Here is a 15,748-nt window from a genome sequence, read left to right on the forward strand (position 1 = left end):
ATTTTGTCATTAACAAAGTAATTCATTATTTGATCAATCGATAGGGATTAAAAATACATATTTCTACAAACTATTAATCCATTATGAAATATCTCAACCTGAAAAGGGGTTTAAAGAAAAATATATGAAATGCTTGTTAAAACATAATTTAAAAAGTAGCCTGAAATTAAAAATTTAAAAACAGATTTTCAAAATAGTTGAAAAAAAATACGATTTAATAAGAGAAATGGGAAATAAAAACTTTTCTGACATTTAAAATGATGATACCATCCCTCCTTTTTAATTCAATTTCCTTTCCATAGCTATTGGATTCTCCATTTTGGAAACCCTGACCTCCTCAGCAGTATGTTGAGTCTAAACAATAAATCAATGATCTTATTATTACAGGATTATCTATTTGATTACCTTCTCCGTGTGACCTTTCCATGACTCTTTTGGTCTTTGTGAATAAAACAAAGCAAATTAGTCATGGTACAATGTCACATCCCAGTTGTGCAATCTTAACATGACCCTACACAACTTGTTAGTGCTCATATTATTTTACCAAACCTTTGACGCCTCATCGGAGAGGGTAGTCCAATAGCTAATGGGAAACGAGAATGAATCGAAAAGGGAAACAAGCATTATTTTAGATTTCAGAAAAGTTTGGATTCCTAATTTAATTTAGGAATCCATTTATTTATTTCTATCTTTAAATTTTATTTCATAAGACATTTTGAAAATCTGTTTTTAACATTTTAAAGAGTGATTTAACTCCTCTTTTTATTGAGCATTGAATTATCAAATAATTAATTGTTTTATTGATGTCTTAATAAATAGAATACATTAAAAATTCATTTGAAAATTCATTTACTGATGAATATTTTATTGGGCAGTTAATTATTAATTCATGAAATGCTATAATTCTGTGTGTGTGACCCTCCTGGTGCTCTATGAAATAGTCCCAATGTTCTATTAGCCGAATTAGCTTGTCTAAGATTCTGACTTACTATTACTCATTTCTTGAGTACTTGAGTGTAAAATATCTATCAGATGCCTCATATTTCTGACAGTGAGGCAACATTCTCTACTGTTTCTTGTCCATGTGGGTCACATCTATTTGTAAAGTTTAACACATTTTGAATATTATACTATTTAGTTCAGTATGTCCAAATCTGTAAATTAGTCTATTATTTCTCCTGTATTTTTAATCATAGCTTTCCTTTTATCACTCATGTTCCCTTAAATTTGGTAAACTTAAAGACATCATTCTGACTGTTCTTCTACCCCAGTGCAGTTTCTTAACACTGAATTTAAAATGTATTTGTTTGATCCAAAGGGCCCTATCATCCACCAAAGCAGAAACTGCATCCCATTCCCTTTTAAATTATTGAGACAAGTAATAGAGATTCCTTGCGATGTTTAATTTTCAAAAAACAATTTCTTCCATACTTTTTGCTTATTCAGACTTGCTTAAGTCGTCTGCTTAAAGAAATGCCTTCCATCCAGTCTTTGATACCTAACATGGCTTAATCATTAATGTTTGGTTATCATTCTTTCTGTATCACACTATTGGCCAGAATTTAACTATAAATGTTTCTATTATAATAAACAAATGACACATTTATTGCCCCTAAGCCCTTTAAAACCCTTCATAAAACCATACTTTCTTAAAACGCCTGTTTCCTCATTCTCCTTCTCACATGAGCAGACCCCACCTTGTTATTGGTAATATAAAGACTTTGAAGTAAATAATTTACTTTGAAGCTTAGGTGACAAAAGTAAGGAGCTAAATAACTCTGTTCTTTTAGGCAATTTCATCTGACTGAGGATTTATGAAATCATGATTTTTTTTTTATTAAATCTCGAGATGGAATCTAAGCGACCCATTAGTCCTCCAGTGCGAATGGTGTTTTCATTTGGGATTCACATCATAAATAATAGTACTGCAGAATTTCTCAGTGGTACACGTGGATTGTTTAAATGTGTATTGTTCTTTAAGCCATAATAGTCTTACAGACTCATAAACTGGACACAGTGAGGAAACTGGATGAGTGGTGGAGAAGATGGTGGAGACAGAATGTCATTTAATGAAGATAGGTGTAAATTTGTGGTGTGCTATTAGCCTGCTAATGCAGATACTCCAGCTCCACGTCAAACGTGTTTTTACTGACATTAATGACTCTGCAAGATAAAGGCAGATTATTTATGATTTTGGAGATTGTCAGAACTTTGTGGTCAATATTAAAGTCAGGTCACAGAAAGATAAGACAATAAGACAACAAATGAACCAAATTACTTGGTTTTCAAAACAAAGCTATGTTAATCAGTTTTTAAAAAGAAGAATATTACAACACACTGCTAAGTTAAATGTTACGTCATGGTGTCAAGTGTTAAGAGGAAGTTCAAAACTAACAACAAATAAAACAAATTTAAAAAAGACAGAAAAACACACAGACATGCAAGGAAGATAACAAGGAATAGGTAGACACAATTAGGCCCTGACAAATAATAACAAAGGTGGGTTAAGAACAAAGACAGGAAGAGAAACACAAGATGAGATACAAAGGCAATGACTTCCACAATAAGACAGGATGTAACTGAAAAGAGAGACAGAACTCACTCACACTGACAAACAGGAAGGCACAGGCAGGGAAGCACATGGAAAAGGCAAACATCCAGAAACACAGAAACACAGAACATGGCAGGATGTCATGTTCCTGTCTTGTTTGCAGATATTCATCTAGTTGATGCAGAAGCTGATCAGTAAGATCCTCCAGTCAGGATATTGTCCTAACATCTGGTGTAAAGGTCTCATTTCACACATTCATAGGAGAGGAGACAAATCAGACCCCTCCAGCCTTAGCATCAGTGTCAGTGATTGCTGAATCATTCAGCTGTATTCCAACAGTCAAATAAGATGTATACATATTATATACACACACACACACACACACACACACACACACACACACACACACACATATATATATATATATACATATACATACATATATATATATATATATATATATATATATATATATATATATATATATATATATATATATATACATACATATATATATATATATATATATATATATATATATATATATATATATATATATATATATATATATATATATATATATCGGCTGTCAACAAACTTACATTTGTTTGTTAATTTACTTTATAGTATTTCTCTACTAACGCCTTTTTAGTTCTTTCGGAAAGGGACGATCTGATTTCCTCGTGTCAGCATTGTTCCCACATCATCATAATTAATGTTGTTCCAGGTTCAACATTGCAAGTGACCAATCACCTTCTTGTGACGTCATTCCTTTGCGACTTCGAAATACCCGCCTTCGATTATTTCGAAATACAAGTGAAGAAGTGTGTGCTGAATCTATGAATCAAACTATCACCTGGAAACATAATTAACTGGTCCATAGCTGGACCAGTTAACATTATGCACTCCACACTGTATATAAATGTATATAATGTATATAAATGCCACTTGTTTTGCACATATTCAACTCTGTATATTTTATATATTTTATTATTATTATTATTTTTTTTTAACTATTTAATTTGTAAAAATGTGTATACACACACACACACACACACACACACACACACACACACGTAGGAAAATATTTAGTATACACATCCAGAAATGCATACACTATTATATATTGTACATATATTTATTAGTTTCAGGTTGGCCATTCTTGTATTTTGCTCGTTTGTGTTGTTGTGTTTGCACATCTCTGTTGCTTGTGGGGCTCGCACACAAGAATTTCACTCGCATGTGCTGTGCCAGTGTGCCTGCACATGTGATGTGACAATAAAAGTGATTTGATTTGATTTGATTTGATTTGATTTGATAGCTGTGAAACTGGACATGAGTTCTTGATTCTATGGAGATTAACAGTAATCCAGAAATTTACAAATTTGTCCTGGTACATCGCGTAAATGTTGTCCCAGGGACATCGCGTAAATGTTGTCCCTGGGACATTGTGTAAATGTTGTCCCAGGGACATCGCGTAAATGTTGTCCCTGGGACATTGTGTAAATGTTGTCCCTGGGACATCGTGTAATTGTTGTCCCTGGGACATTGTGTAAATGTTGTCCCTGGGACATCGTGTAATTGTTGTCCCTGGGACATCGTGTAATTGTTGTCCCTGGGACATCGTGTAAATGTTGTCCCAGGGACATCGTGTGATAGCTTGTAAATAATGGAATGAAAATTATTGATTGTTATTAACTTGTGAAAAAGAAGTGTAACAAATCCACATGTTATGTTCTTACACCCTTACAGAAACTGTGACTCCTTCACAATGTCAGGTAAATGTCAACTCATGTTGAATAATCAACCAATCAAGCCTTTTATTATCACATGCAATGTTACACGTACAATTGCAATGAAAATTTCACCCCCTTCTGACCATACATATATTGCTTAAACATCACATTGGGAAGACAGGTCGGAAACAGTTAGGAAGGTCAGAAAACAATTTAATTAATAGATGAGGGGAGAGGAGGAGAAAAAAGAACTACAACCAGACAAAGCTCCTAGAAGACTGAAATGGATGATGGTTGCAGCATGCAAAAAGAAAATGATATCTGTTGACTACAGCATATGCTTTCTCACAGATTACCTTGTGGGAGTAGCTGGACCAAACTCTATTGGTATTTCAAGTTTGAAATCCCTGTTTGACCAGACTAACATTTCAGATGAGGTACCTCTTGACATAAAAATCCTTTTATGTTGTCATAAAACTAATGTTAAATTCTGCTTTAAATACACTTTATTGTACAATTTACTTAATGAATCGTGTTCCTTAGTTCTGTTTTTATTTATATGTATTTATTTATTTGTTTTATAAGGTAATAGATGGCCTAATCTATTTGCAGTGTGAGGTATGTTGAAAAGCTTGTTTGATCATAATGACATAGCATGTTTACGTTTTTTGTAATGTATTTGAAAACATAGGTGTATTTATGTTATTTTTATAGAATTTCCCTCACATTTATCCAATACCAAGCCAAATCACTGGAAAAATTTTGGATGGGTCCACAAGAGCACAAAGTGCATTCTTTTTGAAGGTATGACTTGGACTGTGGTAACTATGTTCTTATCACAAAGGGTTTATAAGTTGCCACTATAAACAAACAGCATTTTCCAAAATTGAAGCCTTGTCAGAAGAACCTGAAAAATACCTTTCTGAAACCTTTTCTGTGTAAAGACTTGTTCAAAAGCAATGCACACAGATTAAAACATTTCTGTCTTGGCCAACTGATAAAGAACACCAAAAATTGAGTGGTGCGTGTTGAGTCTGTGGTCTTGATTTGTTTTGTACACACTATAGAAATTAATTAATGTAAACCAAAAATGACACTTTCTATATGTTTGTGTATCTGCAGAATTAATTACAAGTCTCACCTGACAAGCTTTTGCAGTTTTGCAGTGTCATTCTTGACAGAAAAACATACTTGTCACATTCTTTTTATTTCCAGAAAAACATCTTTCAGATGTATGAGAAATTGATTGGAGCCTGTCTGGAAAACGGCAGCCACTGGACCTTGTTTGTAAGTTGCACAGATTTTGCACTCTCTCTAGTGCATGATACTTTTCAGTGTCCCTCATTAGGAATTCTCAAGGCCCAAGCCTACCATATCCATCTTTTTACAAAACAGTTTTGTGACATACCCAAGAGGACCATAGTCTATATGAATTCATTTGGCGAGTCGGAGGTCAGAAAAAGTGCGGTGTTGAAAAACTGGAGGTAATTAATTAACATATTTAACATAACATATTTAATTTAATTGAAAGCATTACCGAACGTGGTTATTGATTTCTCTATATGCTTTTTATTTGTAATAACTGCGATCTCTCAGCTCATTTGCTTCAGCAAGAGGCTGCGCTGGAGAGTGGACCTTGTCACATGTGAGCCACCCACATCAACAGGATGGGAACTCATGTGGAGTGCATGTCATAATGGTACTGAAAACTATAGCTTTAACCTATATAAGTAATGTTTACATTTTTGCCTATTCAGTTTTTAAAGCCTTAGAGGCAGGATGGTAAAATCTCAATTTTTTTTGTAGATTGAACCATTTCAGCAGTAATGCTTTGCTTTGGTTGCTCTGTTTTTTTTTTCCTCGGGGGGGGGGGTTAAAAACAAACAAACATTTCTTTGTTAATCTAATTCTTTTTGTTCTTTTTTTTTTTTTTTTCTTCGTCAATTATTAGTTTGCCCAATCTCTCATTGACGGTAAAACACAAGTGGAGGAGTACAACACTGAAATCACAAAGCTCAGGTCCCGACTTTGCCACTACTTATTTTCCTCAATAGGTAAAGATAAAATTAGCTGCCTTCTTTTTCTCTAACATTGGAAAATGTAACTTGTACTTAAACAAATTATATTTTGCAGATCGAACTAGGAAGTGCAGTCAGTGCTGGTGTGTGATTGCAGCCAAAGACCGGGTACACTATGACATGTCCTTAGCCATATAGATTGTTTATTTAATGGACTTTGTTCATTTGTTTTTTGTTTGTTTATTTCTTCTTCTTTTTTTTTTTTTTAATTCACAGGTGCAGTGCCAGAAATGTGGTGCATACAAGCACATGCGTTGTTCAAAGTCTGTTTGTGGCATCTGTATCTTCTGTGAGAGTAAGTCACAATATAACTAAACAACGTCCAAAAATGTTTAAAGTGAATTTTTTTTTCGTAAATCCGGGTTACTCGTATCAATGAAGTGACAATGTGGCTGGAAATTGTGCATTTGCTGCAACATATACACAATTACACCATGTAAACAAAAGCATTTAACTTTGTGCGCGTGTGTGTGTCTCTCTCTGCTCTTTTGGTGTTTGCACTTTTTCTTTTTTAGGGCCGTAAAGCCAAACTGCCCGCAATGATTCTTGACAGGCCTAAGAAGGCCAAAACTAAAGTAACAGTGTTTAGTGTTCTGAGTGAAGAGGAGGCTGGGGAGCTAGCCCTCGGGTTTGCCGGAAGATTGGCCTGCGATGTCACAACAGACATGGTCTGTAAAGGCATCGACCATTCAAGTGCTGATATGACAAAGTAAGTTAGTAAAACAATATGAAAGTTGTATCTTTTTTGGTATTATTTGTCATTTCCCCGTATTTGGGTTATTGGTGTAACATTGTTAATCTTACTTTCTAATAACAGACAGACTCTTCTCAAAATCCAACACAATCTTAAACATGAGCTGACTGATTCCTCAACCTTCAGTTTGCTGACACACACCTTTGGCCCCGCTGCACTGGATTCTGTCATTTCATTCCTGTGTGAAAAACTTGATCTTGTTTCTTAAATAATGAAACCTTTTGTGACTTTTGTTTGTTCTGTAAATCAGAATCTTGAAAATTGTTCATTGTTGTTCTAAGTTTGTGTTAACTATTTGGCAAAAATGATTGGTTCCTAATCCAAACAGCATAATGACTGTTCTAACACATATCTTAAAAATGCTACAAAGAAAGAAAATTATCACATATGTTTCAATATGAATGTAATTGTGTCACACTCGGTTTGTAGTAGCTTTCCTGTTTTATTTTGAGTTTTGGTATGTTTACACTGTTATTTTTATTTCCCGTGTGTTCGTCTTCCCTTATTAGTTTTACTGTATTTAATTAGTCTGATTTAATAACTTATAATTATTTACTTTCCAGTGTGTGTATATGCTCCTCGTTTGGATTATTGTTTGTTTGAGTTCTGCCTGTCTTTTCTATTAAAGATTTGGACTTTTGGACTATTAGTGGACCTCGTAGGTTTTTATTCTGTTCAATTGGTAATTGACTGGGTTTAATTTAGTGGCCTGGAAAACAGGCCGGAGGGGTCTGGTCATTTTAACCCCCTAAGACCCGAAATCTTCCATGGCATGCATTTTTAATTTCTCTTTGATATTTGGGCCGATTGGAACCCGATGAATGTAAAAAGAAAGAATTACCAGGTTTTGTTTTTTTTACCTAATTTTTGTTTCTGAGAAAAATGAGAGCCACATATGAGGACATTAATTTGAAATTTCGATAGAACAGTTGCAGTATAATGTCCTCATAACTGTATATCAGGCACTTGTTGATCAAGATTTAGTATTTTGGTCTAAATAACCCAAAATGTGATGTCCACATGTGTGGACGCCAGGCTGGAGTAAAGTGTTAGAGCTATTTATACCTATGTAAACTTTTATACACTGGTTTTTACCTGTCTTGTTTCAGAAAGGTTTAAAAGGGTAATGTCCACAGTTTATTTGTTTATTTATTTGTTTGAATTCAACATATTTTATTAAAGTAATTGAGCTTGAACACAGAAAAAACTGAATCAAATAATCATAAAATCAAATCACTTGCACTATACTGAAGTCTAATCTACTCTGAGCTAATGCCGGTTTCCAACACTAATGATCGGGTGAAGGAGAGAGATGAGGGTGTGCACGGCCACTGGTGCTCTTATCCCTGTTCTTTGTGATACAATCCAACAGGAAAGCAGTCAAACCCTTGGACATTAGCCAAGTTAACGTTCACAAATATATACACACAGAGGAACTCTGAGCCCCAATGTCAGCATTAGCACAAACATGCCACTTCATACCAAATCTCAGTGTGAGGTCAGGTGTTAGTCTCATTCCATTATTCTGGCTATATTTTCTTACTCATTACTATTAAACTTATACTTAAGACTAACTATTAACAAAATCACACCCCAATAACTCTGTTATTACACTTTGTATTTAATCATAAAAAGGCTGGATGTTGAAACCTTTTACTTCTATTTTGTATGAGCCAGGATTCTCAACAGCTGATACTCTATGTCCAAAAAGTGACAGGTATCGTTTTATGGAGCAAAAAACTTAAGAGCGCATATTTTATAAATAATACCAACAATTACAAATGCAGACCTTTAATAGTAATAAGTAATCCTTTATTTATAATGCATAGCAATATAAAAATAGTAACATATGAAAATATTACAATGGGCACAGATGAATTTGTATCAAAAACAGCAACCAAGCCAAAGTAATGAATAACACACATAAATAACAACTGCTTGAGAGACCAAACAATTTCTTTTCAACTGTTCCTTGGCAGAAAGTTAAGACAGCTATTCAGCTTTAGGTTTCAATAAACAGAAGTAATGGATGCAGTCCCTTTGAAATGTCACACAAAAGTCTACTTGTGCATATACTTAGCTTTAACTCTTCTCTTTTTTGTTTTGTATTCCAAAAGGTTTTCATTTTCTCCAGAGGATGTCTCTCTTTCAGTGGTTATCGACTGTTCACATTCATTTTCACAGACTGTTGGAATGTCGATGCTGGCCGAACGTTTCTTGCTAGAATACAATGGCCTAATTTTGCGTGCATTATCTGTCGTCTTTATTTCGTACTGGCATATACTTTTGCCTACTTGTTTTGTTTTTAAGACATTTGTATGCAGTTCATCTATCATTGGAGTAATACCCTCTGGAATGAATGCCCACTGTTTAACTGTGTCTAAAACAGCATTTAGTTTTCCAACTGCATCTTCTGTGCATTTTTTGTCTGTGCTTTCAACTACAGGAGTGTCATTCAAAGTTGATAGAGGACTTTTCAGAGAGTTTTTCATTTGTTTAAAATGGCTACAAGCCACCTTCAGGCAAGCACATGTGTTATAGTGAGAGAACGTACAACAAGTGCACTGAAGTGTTGCAGCCGATGCAAAAAAACACAGATTTCCAAACAAACTTGGCATTTTTATCACTTTCAAGTCCTCACAGTGTACAAAGTAATGCCTTTCTTTCACTGCAATTCTTGCCAAGGTAGAAATGTCTGTTTCCATGTTTGGATAGATGTCATTGTCAGCCTCTGCTAATTTTGCAAGTAACACTAGATGCTTGCAAAGAAGTCCTCGTAAGCCATATGTACAGTTGCAGTAGGACTCAACAGGGCAGACATCATACACCATGTCTTCTCTTGACTCAGATGGGACTTGATATGCATTAACTCCATGGCTGTTCTTGACTGTAATTTTAAGAGCCCAACCACTTTCCATCAGTCTTGAAGCAGAGTCTGAAACTTGAGACAAGGTGTCAGCAAACCTGTTTTTCATGCGGCCCACATCTTGCAGGGTTTTTATGACTGACAAGTAGTCGTCGGCCTTCCCTAGGAGCACTTCAATCAGATCATCCAGACGCCTATTCTTGTAGCCAGATAAAAACTGGTATTTCAGGCGGTGGAAAAATCTGAAAAACAGTTATTTGAAATGATTAGTAACTGTAATTGAAGGAATTTAAAGTTTTAATCAAGACTGTATTATTTTTTTAAAAATTGGAATACCTATTGCACACGTCTTTTATAAAGGAATGCTCTGTGCCGGTTTAGCTGATTTAGGCAAATCCACCTACTCTGTTTTTTGTTGTGATAACATAAAAAACGCTGCTAGAATTTAAAGGATTTGCCTAAAACCTGTTCTGGCAATGACATGACGAACCTACTCAGTTTAGCCTCTTGGATTAAAGCATAATATCTTTTTTTCAGCAATACAATTGAATGAGGTCAAAATAATAAATCATACCTTTCAATCACATTGTTTGTTTCAGAACGAGCGTGACTGAAGCGACGGCCGTAGTCACACCACATGTGGCCAATGCCTTCCCAGTGCTTCTGAAAATACTGGCACACCAAAGGGTATTGCTTAAATGTCTGGCAGAACTCTGCTGATGTGGCTTTAAAGTCGTCCTCCTAAGAGAATTGGATGCAACAGAATATATTTCAATCCATTTAACAGACCTATTGAAATCTTTAATATTATGTATTGAAGCCCTTTTCCTTTTATTGAATAACATTAAGAATTTTAAGTTATTAATAATATGTCGTGTTTTTGTATTAAGAAGCAATTATTTCTTCCCTTACAATGGCTAAGAAGGAACACTAAACCTATAAGCATATTTGGTTTCAGCATCTGTCTGTGAAAGAATCCCACTCACAAGTTCTACTGCACAGTGGGTGACACAATGATGTTCTGCACAGCTTAAGTACTTGTTTTGATAAGCAAGATAAGAAGCCAGTTTTAGAAATTGTTTCAAAAATCTATTTTGTATCTCTCTGTAACTTTTTTTAGCAACTGAAAGTTATTATGCTCTTAGTGTAATCAAGAAATCAAAATGTGAAATAGACAAATTACACTTACAGATGTGCAAGCTTTCAGCTTACAAAAGAAAGAAATGATTTCATTTCTCTTTTGGGTGTTAGAAAGCCCATGGACCCCGGACTCTGATTTTGAAAGCCATCGATTAACAGCCTGTGAATGTAAGAGAAAAAAAGTTAATCTGGAGAGAGAGACAGAGGAGCAGCTGTACAAAAAGCATAAAAGAAAGCTGACGTCCAAAAATAACTTTGTCACTCACTGGACAAGAGGACCTGTGCATTACAGAAATCAACCAGGCAAACGTATTTTTAAATGTCAAAAAGAGCTTTGGGAAGCAGCCACCAGAAGATGAGTGCACTGTGGTCTTAAATGGATGGACATAGTCACTCAACATTTTATCCCTTTATATTCATTAACCTGAGTAGGTGAATATCACAATGAGGCAAATCATGACAACAGGACCCTGTTGTAAAAATGTGTTTCAGGTGCATCTTAGACAACGTGAAAAGAAAACAATGTGGTTTACCTGCAAGACATGGTACCAGCATAGAAGGATAGCTGACTCTGGAAAAACCTTCTGCAAAGCATTTATTTCCGCAAAGTCTTTGTCAACCATAAATGCTCTACAGAAAAAAAGAAAACACTAAATGAGATTAAACAGTATGAAAATGTTTTTGCTATCTCAAAGCACCACTTCAATGCCAAATTAAACATTTCAACTCACAAGTAGATATATAAAATACTGCATACAGCCTATAGGAATAACTTTAACAACTGGAAAGGAAAGTTTTTTGCAGCCCATGCTGCAGCTATAGCATTAGATTCTGGCATGTTATAACTTTTTTGAAAAGGAATTATTTCAAAATCAATAGCTGTCAATGTATTATTTACCTCGGGGAAGTTGGGAAATGCTCACAAACTATTCCAAGAACAGTTTCCAGGGTTTTCTGACTTTCGTTGCTGACAATAGCATAGGCCACAGGGACTCCATGCCCATGATCATCTCTTACAACAAGTGTGAATAAGGGAAATGAATACTGGTTAACGCAGTGCGTGGTGTCAACAAATACTAACTGTTTTGCATAGTTCTCCATGTTTGATTTCATTACAGGTGTCTGCAAAACAATCATTAGTTCTTGGTCAGATGTGTATGGTTGATAGAAGAGAACATGTTCTTGATGTTTTCCATTAAGTAAGGTATGTACACTTTGACTGTCTCCACAGTTAAAGTGCTTCTTCCTCATCAAAAGTGTTTCAGCCCATGCACAGATCCCAGATTGCATCACGTGTGCAGAAAATCAAAGGGGCGTCGACGTCATGACGTCCACACGTACTCCTGATTCGAGAAGTTACGCAGGATGTGCAGCGGTTCTAAGAGGAAGGAAGATGGCGGATAACAAAGGCGAAGAGGATATGGAAACGTCTGCTAAGTCGGACTCCGTGCCTTCACTTCAAGATACTGAGCCGCCAGAGACGAAAACCGATAATGCAGTAATAGTCATAGAAACAAATACAAAGGGGGACGAAGAAGGCGAGCCCCGTGAGAACGCAAACGAGGCTCCTACGCCCAGCAGTGAAGGTGGAGACGTTAGCAGCAGCAGCAGTAGCAGCGGCAGCAGCGGGGCTGCTGGTGCGGGAGGAGAAACCAACGGTAGCGCTAGCCCGGCTGGGACCAGTAGCACTAATGCAGAGCCGACTGCGGCTGAAGCTGTCGGGGATGCTCCTGTCGGTGGACTCGCCGCTAAAATGTCCCCCCCTCCCGCGGCTTCTGCGGCCACGCCGGTATCCACTCCTATTAATTTACTGGATACGTGCGCAGTGTGTAAACAAAGTCTTCAGAGCCGAGACTGTGAACCAAAACTTCTTCCTTGTCTGCATTCCTTTTGCCTGAAATGTATCCCGCAACCAGACAGACAGATAAGCGTACAGGTTCCTGGACCACACGGACAAACGGACACGCACATAGGTGAGTTTATCCCCAAGTAAGCAGGCCTCGCCGCTTTTTGGGTCGCTCATCTGTTCTCAGTTAACGCTGTTCATCGGAAGTTTGGGATTCAGCACCTGGAAGGGTAAACGATCGCGATTGAAGTGGACCATGTGGCACCTGTTTGCTTATTTTGACTCTTGACCTTTCAAAACGACGAGCTTGTTGTTGGGTAGGTAGTCAGTCTGTCCGTGGTGAGAATCCTAAGTGCCACGAATTAATAATGTCCACCGTAACAAACATGGGAAACAGCAGTAAGCAACACGAATTAAAACCGCTTGAATTACAAGAAGGCGGCGGCTATGCAGGGGTCTCGCTCCCTTTCAGCAGGCTCCTTTCTATACTTATCAGTAGACAGCAGCTAAAACATAGGATGGATGCTGATCACAATACTGTGGGCTGCTGCTTCTCATGCACCACTGCATACTCTGTGCATAAGAAGCATAACAGGAATGACTACTCTACCGTGGTGTCTTCATATGTCCGTGTCTGTGTCCGCATCCGAGTATAATCGAGGCTTCGGTTACAACTTGTAACAAAGAAGCATTCATCTCCAGAGAGATTGAGTTGAAAATGTTTATACGCGTGTATTCTGATTTCTAGAAACCCAAATGTTTGTCGTGTGTACAGCACTTAATAGACATGTGAGTGCTAAGTTGTCATTGAAATGCAACTGCAGGGACTGCTACAAAGTGGAATTTATCTTTTCATGTATTTAGCTCTCTTGATAATGCTATTTTCCCTTATCTTCCCTGATTAGCTCACTTAGTATGTGATGTAAAAATCATAATTCCAAGATAAGGTCCTGTAAATGCGGTGCAACATAATGATGCAGTGAAGGTGTTTCTTGTCACCATATTTGCTACCTTTGTAGCTGTAAGAGTGGACACATCCTAAAGTCTGACTAATGTAGGCTCCTGGGTTCTGATAGATTTTTGGTAAGCCTGATTGTCAGATGCTTAGCAAGAGCACCCCTGGGCTGATCGTTTCAGCTGGTGTACCAAAAGCTTTATCCTGAGAGCAGAGTTAGACTTTTGATCAAAACTGCAGCTGTGCCATGTCTGCTTAGTGAAAACAGGAAAGCAGACCAGGCTTTGTGTTGGTAGACTCTGGCTAATGATACCTTGATGGACAAGACTCGCTTTTCATCTGCTGGGTTTTATCCAAAATCACGAATCAGCATGTGAGGATGGCAGTGAAATAATCTTCAGACACAGTTTCCTTGGTGCAAAAATGTTATAGCTTGTCAAGGGCTCTGGGTTGGCTGGTCTTCCCAGACTAACACTTTAACAACTCACCATATGCTGGTATACAGCTGTAAACATGCTACTACAGCAAACTATACACAGGCTGTCAAGAATTTAACAACTGTGTGACTTTTCTGTCATTGTATGACATTTTGTTGGATGGATTATCTGGTACCCTATTGGATTGGACTGATTTTTATATGAATTTGAAGGTCATCCATGAGTTACTCTAATTACCGAAGTTTACTGTGCAACAAAATACACTGTGTGGAAAAAAACTATTGAGCCACCCACAGTGCTGCTCAGCCATGGAATCCCTTGCTGTGAAGCTCCAGTGCTGCTCAGCCATGGAAGCCCTTGCTGTGAAGCTCCAGTGCAGAGTTTTTGTACTGATGTTAATGCCTGACAAGGTTTAAAAGTCTGCCAGTTCAAATCTTTAGGAGTAGCGATTTCTTTGCACCACAGCACTGTATGACCCTGCTCTGTAACTTTACAGTCTTCCCCTTTCTCTTTTTGGTTAAGTTAACATGGTTCCTAAAACCTGCCACTCTGCAATAATATCATTTACAGCTGATTGTGGAATGTCTAGGAGGGAAGAAATGTCACAAACTGACCTGTTGCAGTGGTAGTATCAACACACAGTACTAGGGCTGCCACAAACGATTATTTTGATAGTCTACTAGTCACCGATTATTTTTGCGATTAGTCGACTAATCAGATCATGCATCCATTGGACGTAAAACGTACAGCATATTGCACCAGCAGCATCTGCTCTTATATAACTATCATTAGCTTACAGCTTTATGTGTTTAAGGTATGTCTTAACTAAAAATAAAGACAAGATGATAGTTTATTAAATTTTAATGAAATTTACAGATTGTTTCGATGAAGTTTAATAAACTCCTTGTTATCTAAAATATAACGGGACACTGGAGTATATTCTCGAACATCTCACACTTCTGATAATCAGTTGTCTGCTTGATGTTTATTCAGCTGTGTAAAAACTATAACTTTAATCTCAGCCAAACCGATTTACTCAGGAACAAATAAAATACAAAAAAAAGCCAAACAATAACATGTTTAAGTTATCTAAGTGACTTATGTATGTTTAACCTCAGTAGCGAAAGAGGCGGTGGGTTTGAAAACGATTTGCCGGGAGTCCGGTGTTCTCACGGGCTCTAGTGAGCCTAGCACCCGGCTCGCTATCGAGCTAGTGGGTAACTGACGTCTCCGAAAACGTCGGCGCGTTTTTGAAAATATGTGGTGTCTTGATAAACTGAGCAGATATTTGAGGTTTATACAGTTACATTCTCGCCTGGAAATATGTTCAACGTTTATTTTGTGACCCAGAAAGAATAATAAGAGTAATTTTAAAACTAACTAGC

General features: G+C 36.8%; 2 protein-coding genes and 1 long non-coding RNA gene across 7 annotated transcripts in view; 2 read left to right on the plus strand and 1 right to left on the minus strand.

The window, feature by feature from the left end:
• Nucleotides 1-4,181: 4,181 nt before the first annotated feature.
• On the plus strand, nt 4,182-5,084 carry LOC113013920 (uncharacterized). The gene is made up of 4 exons (XR_003270888.1): nt 4,182-4,329; nt 4,639-4,724; nt 4,873-4,905; nt 5,002-5,084. It is a non-coding gene; the product is annotated as an uncharacterized LOC113013920 (long non-coding RNA).
• A 3,224-nt stretch (nt 5,085-8,308) lies between these two features.
• On the minus strand, nt 8,309-12,405 carry LOC113012861 (uncharacterized). 2 transcript variants are annotated; one of them, XM_026153265.1, is made up of 5 exons: nt 12,024-12,405; nt 11,659-11,755; nt 11,175-11,285; nt 10,560-10,726; nt 8,309-10,227 (listed from the first exon to the last, which is right to left on the minus strand). In XM_026153265.1, the coding sequence occupies exons 1-5, from the start codon at nt 12,374-12,376 to the stop codon at nt 9,180-9,182; spliced, it is 1,776 nt and encodes a 591-aa protein (XP_026009050.1). In that variant the 5' UTR covers nt 12,377-12,405; the 3' UTR covers nt 8,309-9,179. The 2 variants fall into 2 exon arrangements, with proteins under 2 accessions (XP_026009050.1, XP_026009052.1); XM_026153267.1 differs by having other exon boundaries at nt 11,659-12,405.
• Nucleotides 12,406-12,424: 19 nt separating this feature from the next.
• The window catches only part of trim33 (tripartite motif containing 33), a 32,990-nt gene continuing 29,666 nt past the window's right edge, over nt 12,425-15,748 (plus strand). For all 4 annotated transcript variants that reach the window (XM_026153261.1, XM_026153262.1, XM_026153263.1 and 1 more), the window contains exon 1: nt 12,425-13,098. In XM_026153261.1, coding sequence (XP_026009046.1) covers nt 12,450-13,098 — 649 coding nt within the window. In that variant the 5' untranslated portion in view covers nt 12,425-12,449. The remainder of the gene's footprint in view (nt 13,099-15,748) is intronic.

The sequence above is a fragment of the Astatotilapia calliptera genome, chromosome 20, assembly GCF_900246225.1.
Source record: "Astatotilapia calliptera chromosome 20, fAstCal1.2, whole genome shotgun sequence".
NCBI classification, from domain to species: Eukaryota; Metazoa; Chordata; class Actinopteri; order Cichliformes; family Cichlidae; genus Astatotilapia; species Astatotilapia calliptera.

What these genes read in the sequence shown, in the direction of transcription:
- LOC113012861 (XM_026153265.1), bottom strand. Translation starts at nt 12,376, where the DNA reads ATGAGGAAGAAGCACTTTAACTGTGGAGACAGTCAAAGTGTACATACC. An exon ending in CATTTCCCAACTTCCCCGAG is followed by an intron (nt 11,756 to 12,023) that starts GTAAATAATACA and finishes TTTTTTCTGTAG; the next exon opens with AGCATTTATGGTTGACAAAG. An exon ending in AGCTGAAAGCTTGCACATCT is followed by an intron (nt 10,727 to 11,174) that starts GTAAGTGTAATT and finishes CAATTCTCTTAG; the next exon opens with GAGGACGACTTTAAAGCCAC.